Source organism: Phocoena sinus, chromosome 3 (assembly GCF_008692025.1).
Source record: "Phocoena sinus isolate mPhoSin1 chromosome 3, mPhoSin1.pri, whole genome shotgun sequence".
In the NCBI taxonomy this organism is placed as follows: domain Eukaryota; kingdom Metazoa; phylum Chordata; class Mammalia; order Artiodactyla; family Phocoenidae; genus Phocoena; species Phocoena sinus.
The window spans coordinates 112,857,844-112,873,789 of record NC_045765.1 but is presented as its reverse complement, the minus strand read 5'-3'; the positions used below and the strand labels follow the sequence as shown (position 1 = coordinate 112,873,789).

Below are 15,946 nucleotides of genomic sequence, written 5' to 3'. Positions count from 1 at the left end.
AACTCAGTGTGATACCATTTGGAGGCTTCTTACATTTTTTTATTCAGAACTCAGGTTCAGAGTGAGACTTCACCATTCGGAACTGGAAAGGAAGTGGGTGAGAGAAAACTGATGTGGGCTAGTAATGCCAGGGAGAAAAGATTCAACTTTCCAACATTACTTGTAAAGTGCTTATTACTGCTAACCGAGTAATTTAAATAGACACCCGCAGGAGGAATTTTTTTAGGATCTTTGAAGAATAGATATGTGAACATAGATTGGACCAACTAAATTTGGTGGTAAAATTCTTTTCCCTTTTTAAATCTCTTTATTTAAACGGTCCCTTTGCAGTCTTGTTTATATTTTAGCTAACTTATTTGCCCCTTTCTTCAAAGAGAATGCAAAAATAAACATTGACTGCACCATATCTAAAATACTATCAATTTTAAGTAGTGTCGCTTTTGAAAACGCTGTCACTTCTTAAATAGTTCTGAATTCTAAAATAGTGGAGTAGATGGGACTCTGGGAGGTTGTGACTGGTCTTGTTTTTTCCGCAGAACAATGAAATTGTGAAAATACAGTCTCTATTGAGAGCAAACAAAGCTAGAGATGACTACAAAACATTGGGTAAGTGGGAGCATTCTGAGACAAAGTATCCCTTATTAACCAGGCAAGGACAAGTTATTTCCATCTGAATCACTTCAGTGGCGGCTCCAAAAACAGAGGATGCCTGTTATTTCCAGTAGATTTTGACCATCTCAGGCCCCAGGTTCTGAACCAGTACACAAAGGAAGATGTGATGAAAGAAAGTGTGGGCCCTTCTATCTAAACGGAGTGGGGTAAACGCAGTAGATGTGATTTCTTCTTCAAAAGGAATGGGGTGGGGGGATAAAGTAGGAGTTTGAGATTAACATATACACACTACTATATATAAAATAGATAATCAACAAGGACCTACCAGATAGCACAGGGAACTATATTCAATATCTTATAATAACCTATAATGAAAAAGAATATTAAATAAATATATATATATATCTGAATCACTTCACTGTACACCTGAAGCTAACACAGCATTGTAAATCAACTACACTTCAATTTTTAAAATATGGAGTTGGTATAAATGCTGATGTTTTATATTAAATTTGAGCTAGAGGCAGGAATCTAATGCAAAAGAGCCAGAAGATAAACTTAAATTTGAATACTGTTTAATCTATTACCTGGCCTGTGATTTTTTTTTCCTCTCATTTTAAGAATGAAACATAGTCGTATAAGAAATTTGGAAATATGAATAAGAAGGGAAAAAGCACACAGTTTCACCTCCCAAAGATAACTACAAGCATCTTCCTATAATTTCATTCTGGACTTCTCAGAGTACCTATGTTTTTTTAAATCATCTTCCTTATACTAATAGTATATGCCATTTGTAGAAAGTTTGAAAACAGCAAAATCAAATAAAAATCACCCAGAAATAGCATTTGTGCTGTCTTTTTCAGTTTCAGCTCTGCGTATGTCTGTCATTCTGTTGTTGTTGTTGTTTTTACATAGTGAAGGTCATTCTTTATATGCTAAAGTTTTAACATTCTTACTATCACAAGAACATGTAATAAAGAACGTGTCATAGATTAAGTCTAGAAGGGCTTGCTGATAAGTTTATTAGTACTGCCTAAATTCTTCAAATATTCAGGTCATTCAAGATTAGTTTTGAGAGGGCAAAACAAATCAGTGTGTATTTTAGTAATGAAAATGGCCATTATGTTCTAACTGCCTTGTTTCTTACTTTTTTTTTTTTTTTTTGGAGGAAATAAAGAACTGTTCAGTTATGTTGCTAGCACAGTGCTACTAAGTAGTTTCACCAACACCCTTTATTGTCAAAAGTCTGTCTGAATTATGGAGTGAAGTGTATGGCCTAAGAAAGATCTTCCCTGGTACTTGTTAAGGAAAAGTATCCGGCAGCCTCAGAGGCCAGGTTCTGCCTCAAGCCCGTGGAATCTTCTGGATACTACCTCATTCTACTAGATTCCAGAATCCAGCATGCAAACTGAGGGAGGAAAGGTCCCCAGTCTTTCCAATGCCACACTGCTCCACTTTGGAATTGATGAGATTCGTCTCTTAGTTGGTAGATAATCTTTAATTTTTTATAAGGAAGCTGAATAGGGGGTTTGTTTTCTGAGCCCTAACACACTAAAATAGGTAATTTAAGGATAAGTTTTCCAAACAAACACAGGCTGCTTTTCGTTTCCTTCTAGGGAACATGTTTTTGTAGGTGGTTGTGATGATGCTTGATGCCTGTTACTTGCTTACTTTTTTTTTTTTTTTTTTAAGTTACAAAGATAAAAGAAATTCCAGTTTAAAAATCTAAGTGAGGGCTTCCCTGGTGGCGCAGTGGTTGAGAGTCCGCCTGCCGATGCAGGGGACAGGGGTTCGTGCCCCGGTCCGGGAAGATCCCACATGCCATGGAGCGGCTGGGCCCGTGAGCCATGGCCGCTGAGCCTGCGCGTCCGGAGCCTGTGCTCCGCGACGGGAGAGGCCACAACAGTGAGAGGCCCGCGTACCGCAAAAAAAAAAAAAAAAAAAAAAAAAATCTAGGTGATTTCCTGTTAAAGCATAGAAGGCAGATAGAAACTATGTTAGTGAATAAATCAGGTAGATCAAAACTGCTCTGGGTTTTGGCAAATAGGGTGGCTTTGTGGTAACTGAACTGTAAATTTTCATTTCTCAATTCAGCATCTTCATAAAACGAAGGCATTTTTTTCAGCTGAAAAACATCACTTTTATTAGTCTGTCATGATTCATTTTCACCCATTCCCTCCAGAAAGGCACTGAATGCATTCAGGTTTAGAAGTTGCTGGAACCGTAATGTGGCCATTTGTAAGTGCTGACTGTTAAGTTGTGTGGTTTCCTGAAATGAAAGTACCACCAAGTGGTATGAAGATACCATGAAGATGCCAAAAAGCCAACTGTTGATAGAGGAACTATTACATTTGAGCCATAATAATTAGTAAAGCTAAAATATTAATTTGTCTCTACCAGGCCTGTTAGCACATAAAATGATACACAGTTTTTCAGAGCCAGGAGAGAGAACTTTAGACACAAATGCGGTGGCTTATGTTCTCTCAGCTACATGAATGAGCTCTGGTGTGTGGCTCAGGCTGTTTCAGAAATGGTCATGTCATCAGCAACATCCTTGCTGAAATAGAAGGAAAATAAATTCATGTATGCTTCGGTGATCAGGAAGAAAAGGGTCCATGATCCAAGGTGACTTGGAATCTAGTGGAATATGAGCTATTATTATCCAGTAAATTCTGAGCCTGGAAGCAGAATTGGACCTCTAAAGCTTCCTAAGGCTTTTCTTTGACAAGTACCAATAAAGGCCATCAGATGGGGAACAACAGTAATACAGGTGACTCTAGATTTGGTTGTTCATGATGAGTTCATGCTGTTCATTGTGTTGTTGGTTGAGCTCTGTATTCCTTAAGTGTCAAGATACCACAGAACTAAACAGAAGTATAAGGAAGCTTGAGTAGGGCCTTGGAAGTAAAAGGATGGTTATTGAGGCCACCACAACTGGACTGGGCTCTCTCAAGTCATCTTTTTGTTGCTGTGTCTAATCATTCAGCATTGAAGGTCCAGGTAGTTTCTTCTTAGAGTTTACCCAGAGTAGATCTCATTACACACCTTAAAAAAAATTGTTTTCTCAAAGTGGCAGTGCAAGAGAATTAAAGCACAATTAAGGTTCAAGGCACTAAGGGAAAGCCCTTGTAGAATTTATATAGGTATTCCTCTCAACAACTGAGCCTGGTCTCCTAGGTGCTGAATGCCCTCCCTGGTCCATCCTGAAAGGACAGGGACCCAATTCAGTTTCTAAAATTGCTTCATTTCTGCCAAGTAGAACATGTGTTCCAGTTGTCATTCTGTTGGCTCCTGTTAGACCTTACAGTTCTCCCTTGACTGACCTTTTCTAATTCACCTTTCACCTAATTCCTGCTCCTTCCCCAAGGTCTTTTGGGCTGGGAAAAAAAAAAAACAAAAAAACAAAAAACACCTCTTTCTGCTTCCTGGAGCAAGAACAGAAATCTCTTATCTGGCTCAGCCACAAGCTCTTAGAGCCGGGGCAACTCACGTTAGCATTCTTTCCCAGGTTCCTCATCAATAAGACACTGATAGATAGAACTATCTCCTCAGTGTGTGGTCCTGGGAACAGCATGAGAGAGGGCTGATAAACGGGTTCTAGACGAGGAATTAGTGAGGCCCAACCTTATCAGTGGTGTGCATTTATTTATACGATCCGTTTCCCCGTCCAGATTTGACATGAGGCAGGATGATTCACTCTGGAGACCAAGCACGTCCGTCGCTCTATTTTTCTGTCAATGCTTTATTTAAAGACCTGATTTCTTTCCTACTGATCATCCGTTCAAGCATGCCCAGTTAAAGCACACCTTTCCTTTCCTTGCAGTTGGCTCTGAAAACCCGCCGTTAACAGTAATCCGCAAATTTGTACACCTGTTGGACCAAAGTGACTTGGATTTCCAGGAGGCTCTGGAGGTAGCACGATTAAGGGAAGAAGTGGTGACCAAGATCAGAGGCAATCAACAGCTGGAGAAAGACCTGAACCTGATGGACATTAAGATTGGGCTCCTGGTAAAGAACAGGATCACACTGGAGGTCAGTGGGGTTTGTGGGACTGTTGGTTCCCAGAAGAGAGAAGATGCTCGTATATTTGCCCACAACACTCTGGTCCAGCTAAGTTCCTTTGGAGTCCAGAAGGAGTGGCCTAAGGTTTATTTACCATTTTCATTACCACTTTATGGTCTTAGACCTGCAAAATTCTGTGCCCCCCTTTTATGACATTTGGTAAGACTTCTTTACCATTCTGAAAGGAAATTTATGTGAAATAAAACCAACTTACATATGTACCTTCATAGCAAGGCTAAGGCCTTTCTATAAATATAAAAGAGAAATTCAAAGAAATGAATTTATAGTAAAAATACATATTTCAATATGAAAATACATGGGCCTGATGCCTTTAGATGTGATAATGTTACCAGAGACTTGGGCCTCTTCACAGAATAACCACAGATTGAGAGAGCTACAGATGAGACTGGTCAGGTGAGTGGTGGAACTGGCCATGAGTTCTTTTTTCCAAAGTGGAGAACAACTCTTTGTAATAAGCCCTTGAACAGCAAAGTGTGGTCTTCCTCCACCCCCCACCACTTGACATGGAGTTGCTATCCTAGAAAATTAAGTTTATATTAAACTTGTGAGGATCTATGTTGTGCTTATATGTAAAACTATTAGATTCTAGGCTCAAGCAATTTTGCACAGAATTTTGACCTACGTGAATGACCAGCCGGACATTAAAAAAATCCAGCCAAAAAAAAAAAAAAAAAAATCCAGCCATGCGAGATATGGACAGTTATTTACACAGGACCATCCTACAAACTGCAGGACAGCAGAGCATCTGTCCTCCCCAGGCCCCGCTTACTGGAAGCCAGTGGTGTCTCCAATCCATCAGCTGTTAGCCCTCCCCAATCCACATTTCCAAAATGACCCCCTACAGAGTGGCATTTCCCTAATAATAGCCTCCAAATAAATAATGCTGTAGTTTTGTATCTGTGAGAAACCTGCCAGTGTCAAAGCTCCCCAAAACTATGTGAAAAGTGTCATTTTTACCCAAGAAAAGGAGATTTCCAGGGTAAGACCTCTCTCCATGTCCCTGTTCCCATGCCACGTCAGTTTTCAGAAAACCAACAGGGCAGGGCAGGGCAAGTTGACCTTCCGGATGCCCTGAGAAGGCTACAGTGGGTCAGAGGTAGAGAGCCAGCTTCTGGTGTGGTTCTGGAAAACTACCAGGTGAACGGGCACGGGAGGCTACCAGCTAAGTGGACATGGGAACGCCTCACTCTTGTCTCCGGCCCTCACAGAGATACCAGCAAAATAGTGCCGAGAAAATAAGGAAACGAGAGCAACTTGTAAGACAGGAAATAATCATCTTTTCTAAATATTAAGGGAAAAAACTACAAATTTAAAAGTTCTGCTTTTAACTCTATTTTCATTGTTTTATCCAGGAAAGCAATAGTACTTTAGTCTTTTAAAAAAATAATAATGTGTTTGTATTGTTGGATACATATGAAAACTTTTAAAGTATAATATATTCCAGAAGGTCCTTCAGAGAATGCCTTTTATAGCTTTACACTGCTGTTGTACCCTACTCCCATAACGTTGTAAACAGGAAATGCCTTGCCTTTTAAAATAAAGGCTTAGTTGCAAAAGAGTAGTAGAAACACGTAGCTTGTGGAAATACAAATGTGGCAGATTTTCGGATCTTTACGAGTGTTTAAGATTTTTTAAAGCATTACTAATTGTTAGCATTGTGAAACAAAGTTAATTTTTCGCCTTATATTTTCAAACACCAAATATTTATCAAACACTGATTAGAAGTTAAACTACTGATTCTCAAGGACGTACTCTTTTGTCTTATCGTTAATAGTAGCATTTTTGGTTTGATGACAAGAATAGGGCAGTTGAAGTTTTATTTACAGTAGTGAAATAATGGGGAACAACCCAAACCCGAAAACAACAAACAGAGGACAGTAGAACCAGTCCGACATGTATGTTACACAACCACTAAAACTAACGTTTCTGAAGAATATTTAAGGGCAGGGGAAAGGGTTGCAATATAATGGAGAAGAAAATAGTACCTAAAACAGTACGATTTCATTTGTTGTAAAAAGTAGATATATACTTAAGCTAAAAGAAAAAAATTAAGCTCTTTGCATGGTAGAATTAGCCATACATATATATATATTTTTTAACATCTTTATTGGAGTAAAATTGCTTTACAGTGTTGTGTTAGTTTCTGCTGTATAACAAAGTGAATCAGCTATATATATACATATATCCCCATATCCCCTCCCTCTTGTGTCTCCCTCCCACCCTCCCTATCCCACCCCTCTAGGTGGTCACAAAGCACGGAGCTGATTTCCCTGTGCTATGTGGCTGCTTCCCACTAGCTATCTAGTTTACATTTGGTAGTGTACATATGTCCATGCCACTCTCTCACTTTGTCCCAGCCTACCCTTCCCCCTCCCCATGTCCTCAAGTCCATTCTCTACGTCTTCGTCATTATTCCTGCCCTGGCCCTAGGTTTGTCAGAAGTTTTTTTGTTTTTTTTTTTTTAGATTCCATATATGTGTGTTAGCATACGATATTTGTTCTCGTCTTTCTGACTTACTTCACTCTGTATGACAGACTCTAAGTCCATCCACCTCACTACAAATAACTCAGTTTTGTTTCTTTTTATGGCTGAGTAATATTCCATTGTATATATGTGCCACATCTTCTTTATCCATTCATCTGTCAGTGGACCCTTAGGTTGCTTCCATGTCCCGGTATAGTTTTTAATTTTTTTAACAATGAGCATTTGTTGAGAAAAAAGTTTAAAGGGAAGTGGCTTAGTTCTTACAGAGCAACTCTGGCTCTCTCTAGTAACCATGTGTCTTACAATTCTTTTAAGATTGGCGTTCCTTCTGGAAACCTCAGAAAGCCAGTGGGCGAGTGAGTGAAGTAGCTAATATTGGTTTTAAGCAAAAGAAGAGGTTTGGAAATGGAGACAGACAGCTGAAGTAGAAGTTTCTGGGAGGCATAGGGAGGAAGAAAGGTCTAGATTTAAACTAGCTTGAAGGAAAACCAAAGTAGAAATTGAAAGTAATCTTGAATTGCTAAAATTCCTGTTGATGGGTGTGTCGTATCACGTGAGTGCAGACTTGTAGGCCAGGGCTGTCTGTAACCCAGGATTGAAATTTATTGTATTGCTTACCTTCTTCGCTTCTTTATGAGCATATTTCCTTGGGTATATTCCTTAACCTCTCTAAGCCTTGTTTTTCTTCACTGAAAAATGTGCTCAGTGCCCTACGTGGATTGTTTTTTTGTTTGTTTTTTTGTTTGTTTTGCGGTACGCGGGCCTCTCACTGTTGTACGCGGGCCTCTCACTGTTGTGGCCTCTCCCGTTGCGGAGCACAGGCTCCGGACGCGCAGGCTCAGCGGCCATGGCTCACGGGCCCAGCCGCTCTGCGGCATGCGGGATTCTCCCGGACCGGGGCACAAACCCGTGTCCCCTGCATTGGCAGGCGGACTCTCAACCACTGCGCCACCAGGGAAGCCGCATGGATTGTTTTTATCTTCACAGAAGCTCAGTAAGATTGCTATCATTAAGCCCATCTTATAGATTTAAGGTAACTGAGTCTTAGAGAGGTTAACCTGAGCAAGGTCACAAAACTAACTGTGCTTTGCAGATACTCGTATTTTTATAACTCCAAAGCCCAAGCCCTTTGTCTTAGTCCACACCTTCTACAAAAGTGCGTATACTCTAGCATATTACCTGCATGTGGATATCCTGTTACCAGGGGAAGGGAAAAGATGGTGGCAACTAAGGCAACATTGAGATGTGGGAATATTATGAACAAGTTAAATACTGTTGCTCCTTCGAACCAGTATTCCTCAAATGTTCAATATTTATTGGTAAGAATGGAGGACATTGGGCTTCCCTGGTGACACAGTGGTTGGCGGTCTGCCTGCCGATGCAGGGGACGTGGGTTCGTGCCCCGGTCCGGGAAGATCCCACATGCCGTGGAGCGGCTGGGCCCGTGAGCCATGGCCGCTGAGCCCGCGCGTCCGGAGCCTGTGCTCCGCAACGGGAGAGGCCACAACAGTGAGAGGCCCGCATACCGCAAAAAAAAAAAAAAAAAGAATAGAGGACATGAGATTTCTATTAATAAAAAGCATATGCCTCTCTTTGGAATGCCTGTCTGGGTTGGCCTTTGTCCCCTTCTTCAAGCTTTCCAAGGCAAACGTCCATTCACACCAGAGCTTTTGTGAGCCAGGTGTAATTTCACAGGGAAGACAGAAGAAGGGCTTATCCCATTGAAGCGTGCTGCTCTGTACTTGGATCTCCAGCAGACAGACGGTTCCCGTGGCACAGCTGCTGGCTCTCCTCTCCCCTCCCACTTCCCCTCCAGGGCTCAGCATTTGACTCTGCTCTTTCCCTTCCTCCAGTGCTCTTCCTGAGCTGCGAAGGAACTTGGTTCTGCCCTAGAGCTTGCTTACCACCCCATCCTCTGTTCTCTTCTGCATATGTCAAAAACATTACCCTAAAGATGAAAGTCTGCAGCAAAACAAAGGAATAGTCTCCAGTTTCCAGAGCTACTTCCATTGCAAGTAGTTGGGGGACATCGGGGGTGAGGGGGGCCGGTGATGGGGAGGTTAAGTACCAAGATTTTTTTTTCTTCTGTATATTTAAAATCAAGATAATCAATTTATTCCATGTATTTGCGGGAATTGAATCTCTACACATCACCAGTTATCTGAAGAGGAGAAACCTGGGTTAAATGGAACCGTAAGCCAGTTAGTCTAGTGATGTCTTAGGACTTCTTATAGATAAGGGTATCAGGCCACTGCCTGCCTAGACTTCTCCTGAACCTCCACCTGGGGGTAACTACGCTTCCTTTATTCATCTTGAATGTGATTTATATATTTGTGAAAGAAGGGGGGAAGTGTCGCCTTCTTAAAATTTTTATAGAAATGAAAATCAAATTCCTCCTCTTTCCCCATATAAACAATTAGGGGAACAGAAGTAAAGGATTAAGTCAAGTTTCCCCTCTCTCAGCTGAGAATAAAGAAGAATGAAGTCATAGACCTTGAAGGCAATGGATGTAACCACATAGAACTATCTAATCTCAACGCTCCAAGGGTTGTTTTGGGGTTTTTTTTCTACCTATGAGCTGACCCCAGCTATGGGAGAAGGGGGTGCTGGGGGGTGAATAGATTTGGAGCTTGTCCTGTACAGTGGTTCTCATCCGCAGGGATAATTGGAAATGGGGACAGGCACATTTTTTGTTGTCAAAATGACAGGAGTCCCTACTGGCATTTGGTGGAGAAGGGCCCAGGATGCAAGATGGGCAGCAGTGCATGCACAGCAAAGCATGGTAGTGCCTGAAATGCCCGGAGGGCCCCCCTCGGGACCGGTGGTGGGGAATCCTGATACTGGCTGCAAACAGAGTCCTCATGTGGAGGCTGGGCTAAGAGCTCAGGGAAGCAGATGGAAGAAGTTTTAGGAAAAACAACTTTCTTGCCATCTATGCTCGGGGACGGTGACCCAGTGTTCAGTGGCAAAGGAGGCATTCTAGAGCTCTGGCTTTCGTGTAAGTCACAGTCCGTTAGTGAGTCATGAAATCAATTTAGTGTATCACTTCAGCAGATTTTAAAAATGGAATAGAAAAAAAGCAAATTGAAACGGTCAGAGTGTGTCCCAGTAGTAAGAATAAGCATCCTTTCGTATAGTGTGTGTGGGTACGTTTGCCAATAAAAGACATAAAATGTATTTTTTACTGTGGGTTTCTGTAAAAATGTTTGGTAGATCCATATCTAAACGATCTACTCTGGTTCATGAGCCTTTAAGCCCCTGAAGGGGACACAGTAGCCTCAGTGACCTCTTGACAATGTTTCCAGCCACACATTTTCCACATTTCCCTGTAAATAAAGGAGCATGATTGGGAGGGAAAACCCTTAACTTTGTTAAATATTTAGAGGCTTCTCTTCCCTTCCATTTCTAATTTCTACATTGCATATTTTTTGCAAGTGCTTCTATAGTTTCAAAAGATATAATTCATTATTTGAAAGGTTACAGTTTAGTAGTGTTTAGTATATTCCCAAAATTGTACAACTATCACCTCTCTCTGACTCTAGAACATTTCATCACCCCAAAAAGAAACCCCAAAGAAAATGTTCTGGAATTGGATTGTGGTGACAGTTGCACAACCTTGCAAGTAGATGGAACACCACTGAATTGTACTCTTTAAAAGGATGAATTGTATAGTAAATGAATAATATTTCAATTGAAAAAATACCCATATTCATTAACAGTCATTACCTATTCACTCCAACTCCCAGCCACAGCAACCTCTAGTATACTTTCTATCTTGATAGATTTGCCTGTTCTGGTTTTTCATATTAATAGAGTCACACAATATGTCATCTGTTGTGACCAGCTTCTTTCACTTAGCATAGTGTTGGGTTTTTTTTTCGCGGTACGCGGGCCTCTCACTGTTGTGGCCTCTCCCGTTGCGGAGCACAGGCTCTGGACGCGCAGGCTCAGCGGCCATGGCTCACGGGGCATGTGGGATCTTCCCGGACTGCGGCACGAACCCGCGTCCCCTGCATTGGCAAGCGGACTCTCAACCACTGCGCCACCAGGGAAGCCCATAGTGTTTTTTTTTTTTTTTTTTTTTTCGCGGTACGCGGGCCTCTCACTGTTGTGGCCTCTCCCGTTGCGGAGCACAGGCTCTGGACGTGCAGGCTCAGCAGCCATGACTCACGGGCCCAGCCACTCCGCAGCATGTGGGATCTTCCCGGACCGGGGCACGAACCCATGTCCCCTGCATCGGCAGGCGGACTCTCAACCACTGCGCCACCAGGGAAGCCCGCATAGTGTTTTTAAAGTTCACTGTTTTGTAGTAGCGTAAATCAGTCCTTCATTCCTCTTTACTGATCAATAACATTCCATTGTGTGGATACACCACATTTTGTTTGCCCATTTATCAGTTGATGGACACTTGAGTTGTGCCCTCTTTTCAGCTGTTAGGAGTAATTCTGCTATGAGCATTCAGGTACATGTTTTTCTGTGGACATATGTTTTCAGTTCTCTTCAGTATATACCTAACAGTGAAGTTGCAGGGTCGCATGGTCACCTGTGTTTAACTTCTGAGGAGCTGCCAAATAACTGTTAACGTTGAGCATCTCTTCGTGTGCTTATTAGCCACTTGTAGGTCTTCTTTGGGAAAACGTCTGTTCACATCCTTTGCCCATTTTTTAATTGGGTTATTTGTCTTTTTATTTTTGAGATGTAGGAGTTCTTTATAGTATATTGTGGGTACAAGTCCCTTATCTAAGAAATGATTTGCAAATATTTTCTCTCATTCTATGGGTTTTCTTTATTGATAATGTACTTTGAAGCACAAAGGTTTTAATTTTTATGAAGTCCACTTTATTTTTTTCTTTTGTTGCTAGTGCTTTTGGTGTCGTATGTAAGAAACCATTATCTACGTGCACAAAGATGCATGTACAAGAAGGCTCCCTACACACTCTGAAATAGTAATAAAATGTAAAGAAACTAACTGTCTATCAAAAGGAATATGATTAAATAAATTATCACACACACACACCCCTAAAAGAAACCATTGCGTAATCCAGGGTAACAAACATTTTTGCCTAGGTTTTCTTAGAAGAGTTTTATAGTTTTAGCTCCTACATTTAGTTCTTTGATCTCTCTTTTTTTTTTTTTACATCTTTATTGGAGTATAATTGCTTTACAATGGTGTGGTAGTTTCTGCTTTATAACAAAGTGAATCAGTTATACATATACATATGTTCCCATATCTCTTCCCTCTTGCGTCTCCCTCCCCCCCACCCTCCCTATCCCACCCCTCTAGGTGGTCACAAAACACTGAGCTGATCTCCCTGTGCTATGCGGCTGCTTCCCACTAGCTATCTATTTTACGTTTGGTACTGTATATATGTCTATGCCACTCTCACTTTGTTTTGAGTTAATTTTTGTTTATGGGATGAGGTCTGACTTCTTTCTTTTGAACCTGGATATCCAGTTGTCCCAGCATCATTTTTTGAAAGATTATCCTCTCCCTATTGAATTGTCTTGGGACCTACATTACATCCTAAGAACAAATGCCTACAGCTTTGGAGAACAAATATTACAAAAGCCAAATTCACCTGCAATTTGGATTTTCTTAATTTCTTTAACATTCTCTGTCCGTTTGTTTCTTCGTGAGGGAAATGTGGAAAATTAATCTTTCCAACTGTGTGTGTCTCAGGGTGTCTGAGAAGGAAGGAGGTAAAGAGTACCAGCATAAAAAGTAGTAATTTCATAAAAATTTTTTCCAGGATGTAATTTCACACAGAACGAAACTGAATAAGAAAAAAGGTGGAGAAATGCAAATACTGAATAACACTGACAACCAAGGGATCAAAAGTTTGAGTAAGGAGAGAAGAAAAACACTGGAAACATATCAGCAGCTTTTTTATCTTTTACAGGTGAGAACAATTTCTTTCACTGTGAGTTTTGGGTAAATGCTATGTCCCCGTTGGTGTTTTACAGTAGATCTTGTCCCATGCTAAGGCTATAATCGTTTACATGTTCTGAGCACTATTAAGTACCAAGTGCTATTCTAGGTGCTTGATATACATTATTTCATTTTAATTCTTAGTACAGCCCTGGGAACCATCAAAAAATAATTTACTGATATTCCTGTATTACATGTGAGAAAACTGAGACACAGCCAGTAAATGGGAAAACAAGGGTATTGGGACCCTGGCAGTTTGACTTAAAACTTCAGTCACGCTCTTCATGACTACGTTATACTGCAGTTATCAGCAGAAACAGTATAAATCTAATAATAGCCTCAGATGCTGTCAAACATGAAAAAATTAAAGTAACTGTATGAAAAACAGATCTGTACCAGGACCAGACTGCCCTTCTTTGGAGGAAGGAGCCAGAGAGTTTGGATTAGGGAAATGGGATCCCTTTTTTATTTCATTATTTCCACGGCATGACTGTGATCTAAGTGAACAGTAATTTTCCATTGCTTCAAGAGTGTGGGTGAGAACTAAGCTGGACTGGTTAGGGCTGGACTCTGTCTGGTGGACGAGTTTTTTGTTTGTTTGACCATTGATCAACCTCATCCGCCCACCAGCACATACAATTAGTCCCAAAGGAAACAGTGAGCGATAGTGAGAGATAGAAACAAAACCTCCCCTCGGCAGGAAAATTTTCCCAAAAAAAGATGGATCAGCAGTTCTTCCTTGAAAGTCAGGTGTCCCTGGGACCGCTGCTGGTGGCAGTGATTCCGTCAAGGCGTGGAGATGCTTGAATCTTTGCTTGAGGACGTCGCTGGCATTAGGTGCACAGAGAACACATTACCCAAAATATAAATGAGGTGTGGCTAGACCCGTTAAGAGAAGAGACGTTAATTTTCGTAGAGTTGAGAATTCTCTACTTTGAGTGGCGAACAGGTGTAGTACTCCAGATGTCCACCATGTGGCAGCATAGAAGGAAAAATGTTAAAACAGAATTGTCCCTGGAATCCAGTGCTTAACAACAGCTTCCTTTCCAGAAAGAAAGGGGGCTCGCACTAGGCAGGGGAAGGTTTTTTTGTCTGCTGAAATTAGGTTAATAGGCATCCACCAGTTATAAATTTAATCTTAAGCATTTATCATTTTTTTATTAATTTTTATTGGAGTATAGCTGCTTTACAATGTTGTTAGTTTCTACCCTACAGCAAAGTGAATCAGCTATACGTATACATATATCCCCTCTTTTTTGGATTTCCTTCCCATTTAGGTCACCACAGAGCATTGAGTAGAGTTCCCTGTGCTATACAGTAGGTTCTCACATTTATCACTTTTGACATCCATGAACTTCCAAGTGCACGAAGCTTCTTTAGGATTTAGTTTTCTATTGTTGGATTTTGATAGAATTTGTGTCATTTAGGAAGGTGAAAATTTAGTCGCTGGCCTAAGATTTGTATAGTTTACCCTGTTATGTAAGTGGAGGCTCATTAATGGGAAGGAGAAAAAGCATAGGAGCGTGTTTAGAATAATTCCACAAGGTTTATTCCCTAAACGATCCAAAACTAATAGAACCAGAGCATGACCATTCAGTACTGAGTGAAGTGTCAAAAAATCATTTATTTTTCTTCACCTTTTCTCCTGTCTGCTTTGGAGACATTAACCCAAGACCAATGAGGAAGCTATAGAAAAGCAAACGGCGTGGATCCCTTTCACCTTTGGCAATTCTTAGCCAAAGTAGCAGGTCAGCTAGTGTAGGTTTTGCTATGGGCTTGTCTCTTCTGTATGAGCCTAAATTTAAAGTTTTTAGGTCATCGGAGAGGAATGAGGCTTCTTTGGCTTTAGAGTAATTTTCCTTTCTCAAAAGCCGATATGCTTAGTGTGGGAAAAGAATCACCCCAGAATGCTAAGAAAAAGGTTGTCCTGAGCTGCTTATTCATAAAATTTCAGCCAGTCATTATGAGCTTGAAAGTAAATCTAAGTGGTAAACTAAACTAGAATTAGGGTTTTCTTAAAATTTTTAAAGCCAAACTGCTTGAGACTCTTAAATACTGGTTTCCATGTATGGAAAATTTTCTTTTCTCATCGGAAGGAGGATAAAGAGTAGGACTATCAAATTTCTCTGTCACCTTAATATTATATTTTTTTCTTCTAACCTCCATCTGGTGTAACTCCTTCAGAAAAACCACATTACCACAAAGACTGGTGCTACATCTCTTGAACTCCATCCTAAGCTGAACTACATGTCAAGTTTTTTTTAATTCTCGTCCATCTTTAAATTTTTTTTTAATTTAAAGAGATTCTCTCTTCGGATACCGGGTCTATCAGCCACCCCCTTCTCTCTTGTCTTCTTTTTATCTTAGCCTTCTGGGGTGGTTCTTTTCCCACACTAAGCATATGGGCTTCTTGTCAGGTTCTTCTGGCATTTCCCCCATGAACTATCCTGACCTTCACCCCTCTGTTCAGCCTCCCTGCCTCACTCCTACCTTCTCATGCTTTCTAAAACATCATGGCCATCCCACTGTCTCCACATGTAAATGTATCCTTTTCTTTTTCTTTCTTGTCTCAGAATATGGGATGTGTTTCCTTCTATTCATTCATCAGTCCTTCTAGGACAGTCTATTCGGCTGAGCCCTTGGTCCCTTCTTGCCAGTCTCTTCGGATACCAGATCTATCAGCCACCCCCCGCCTCCTGTGTTTCTACAATAAATATTACTGTGTGGCTCCAAATGGTGTAGAGTGTACATAATACAATTATACTCCATTAAATATGTCATGATATAGTATATAAAATTTAAATCCTACCGTAACTTTCTAGTATAACGTCCTATAG

The 15,946-nt window shown here is 40.8% G+C and overlaps 1 protein-coding gene across 3 annotated transcripts in view; it reads left to right on the top strand.

The window, feature by feature from the left end:
• Nucleotides 1–15,946, top strand: part of IQGAP2 (IQ motif containing GTPase activating protein 2) — a 287,896-nt gene that overhangs the window by 235,263 nt on the left and 36,687 nt on the right. For all 3 annotated transcript variants that reach the window (XM_032626071.1, XM_032626074.1, XM_032626073.1), the window contains 3 exons: nt 537–606; nt 4,436–4,644; nt 12,931–13,080. In XM_032626071.1, the coding sequence (XP_032481962.1) occupies nt 537–606; nt 4,436–4,644; nt 12,931–13,080 (429 nt within the window). The remainder of the gene's footprint in view (nt 1–536; nt 607–4,435; nt 4,645–12,930; nt 13,081–15,946) is intronic.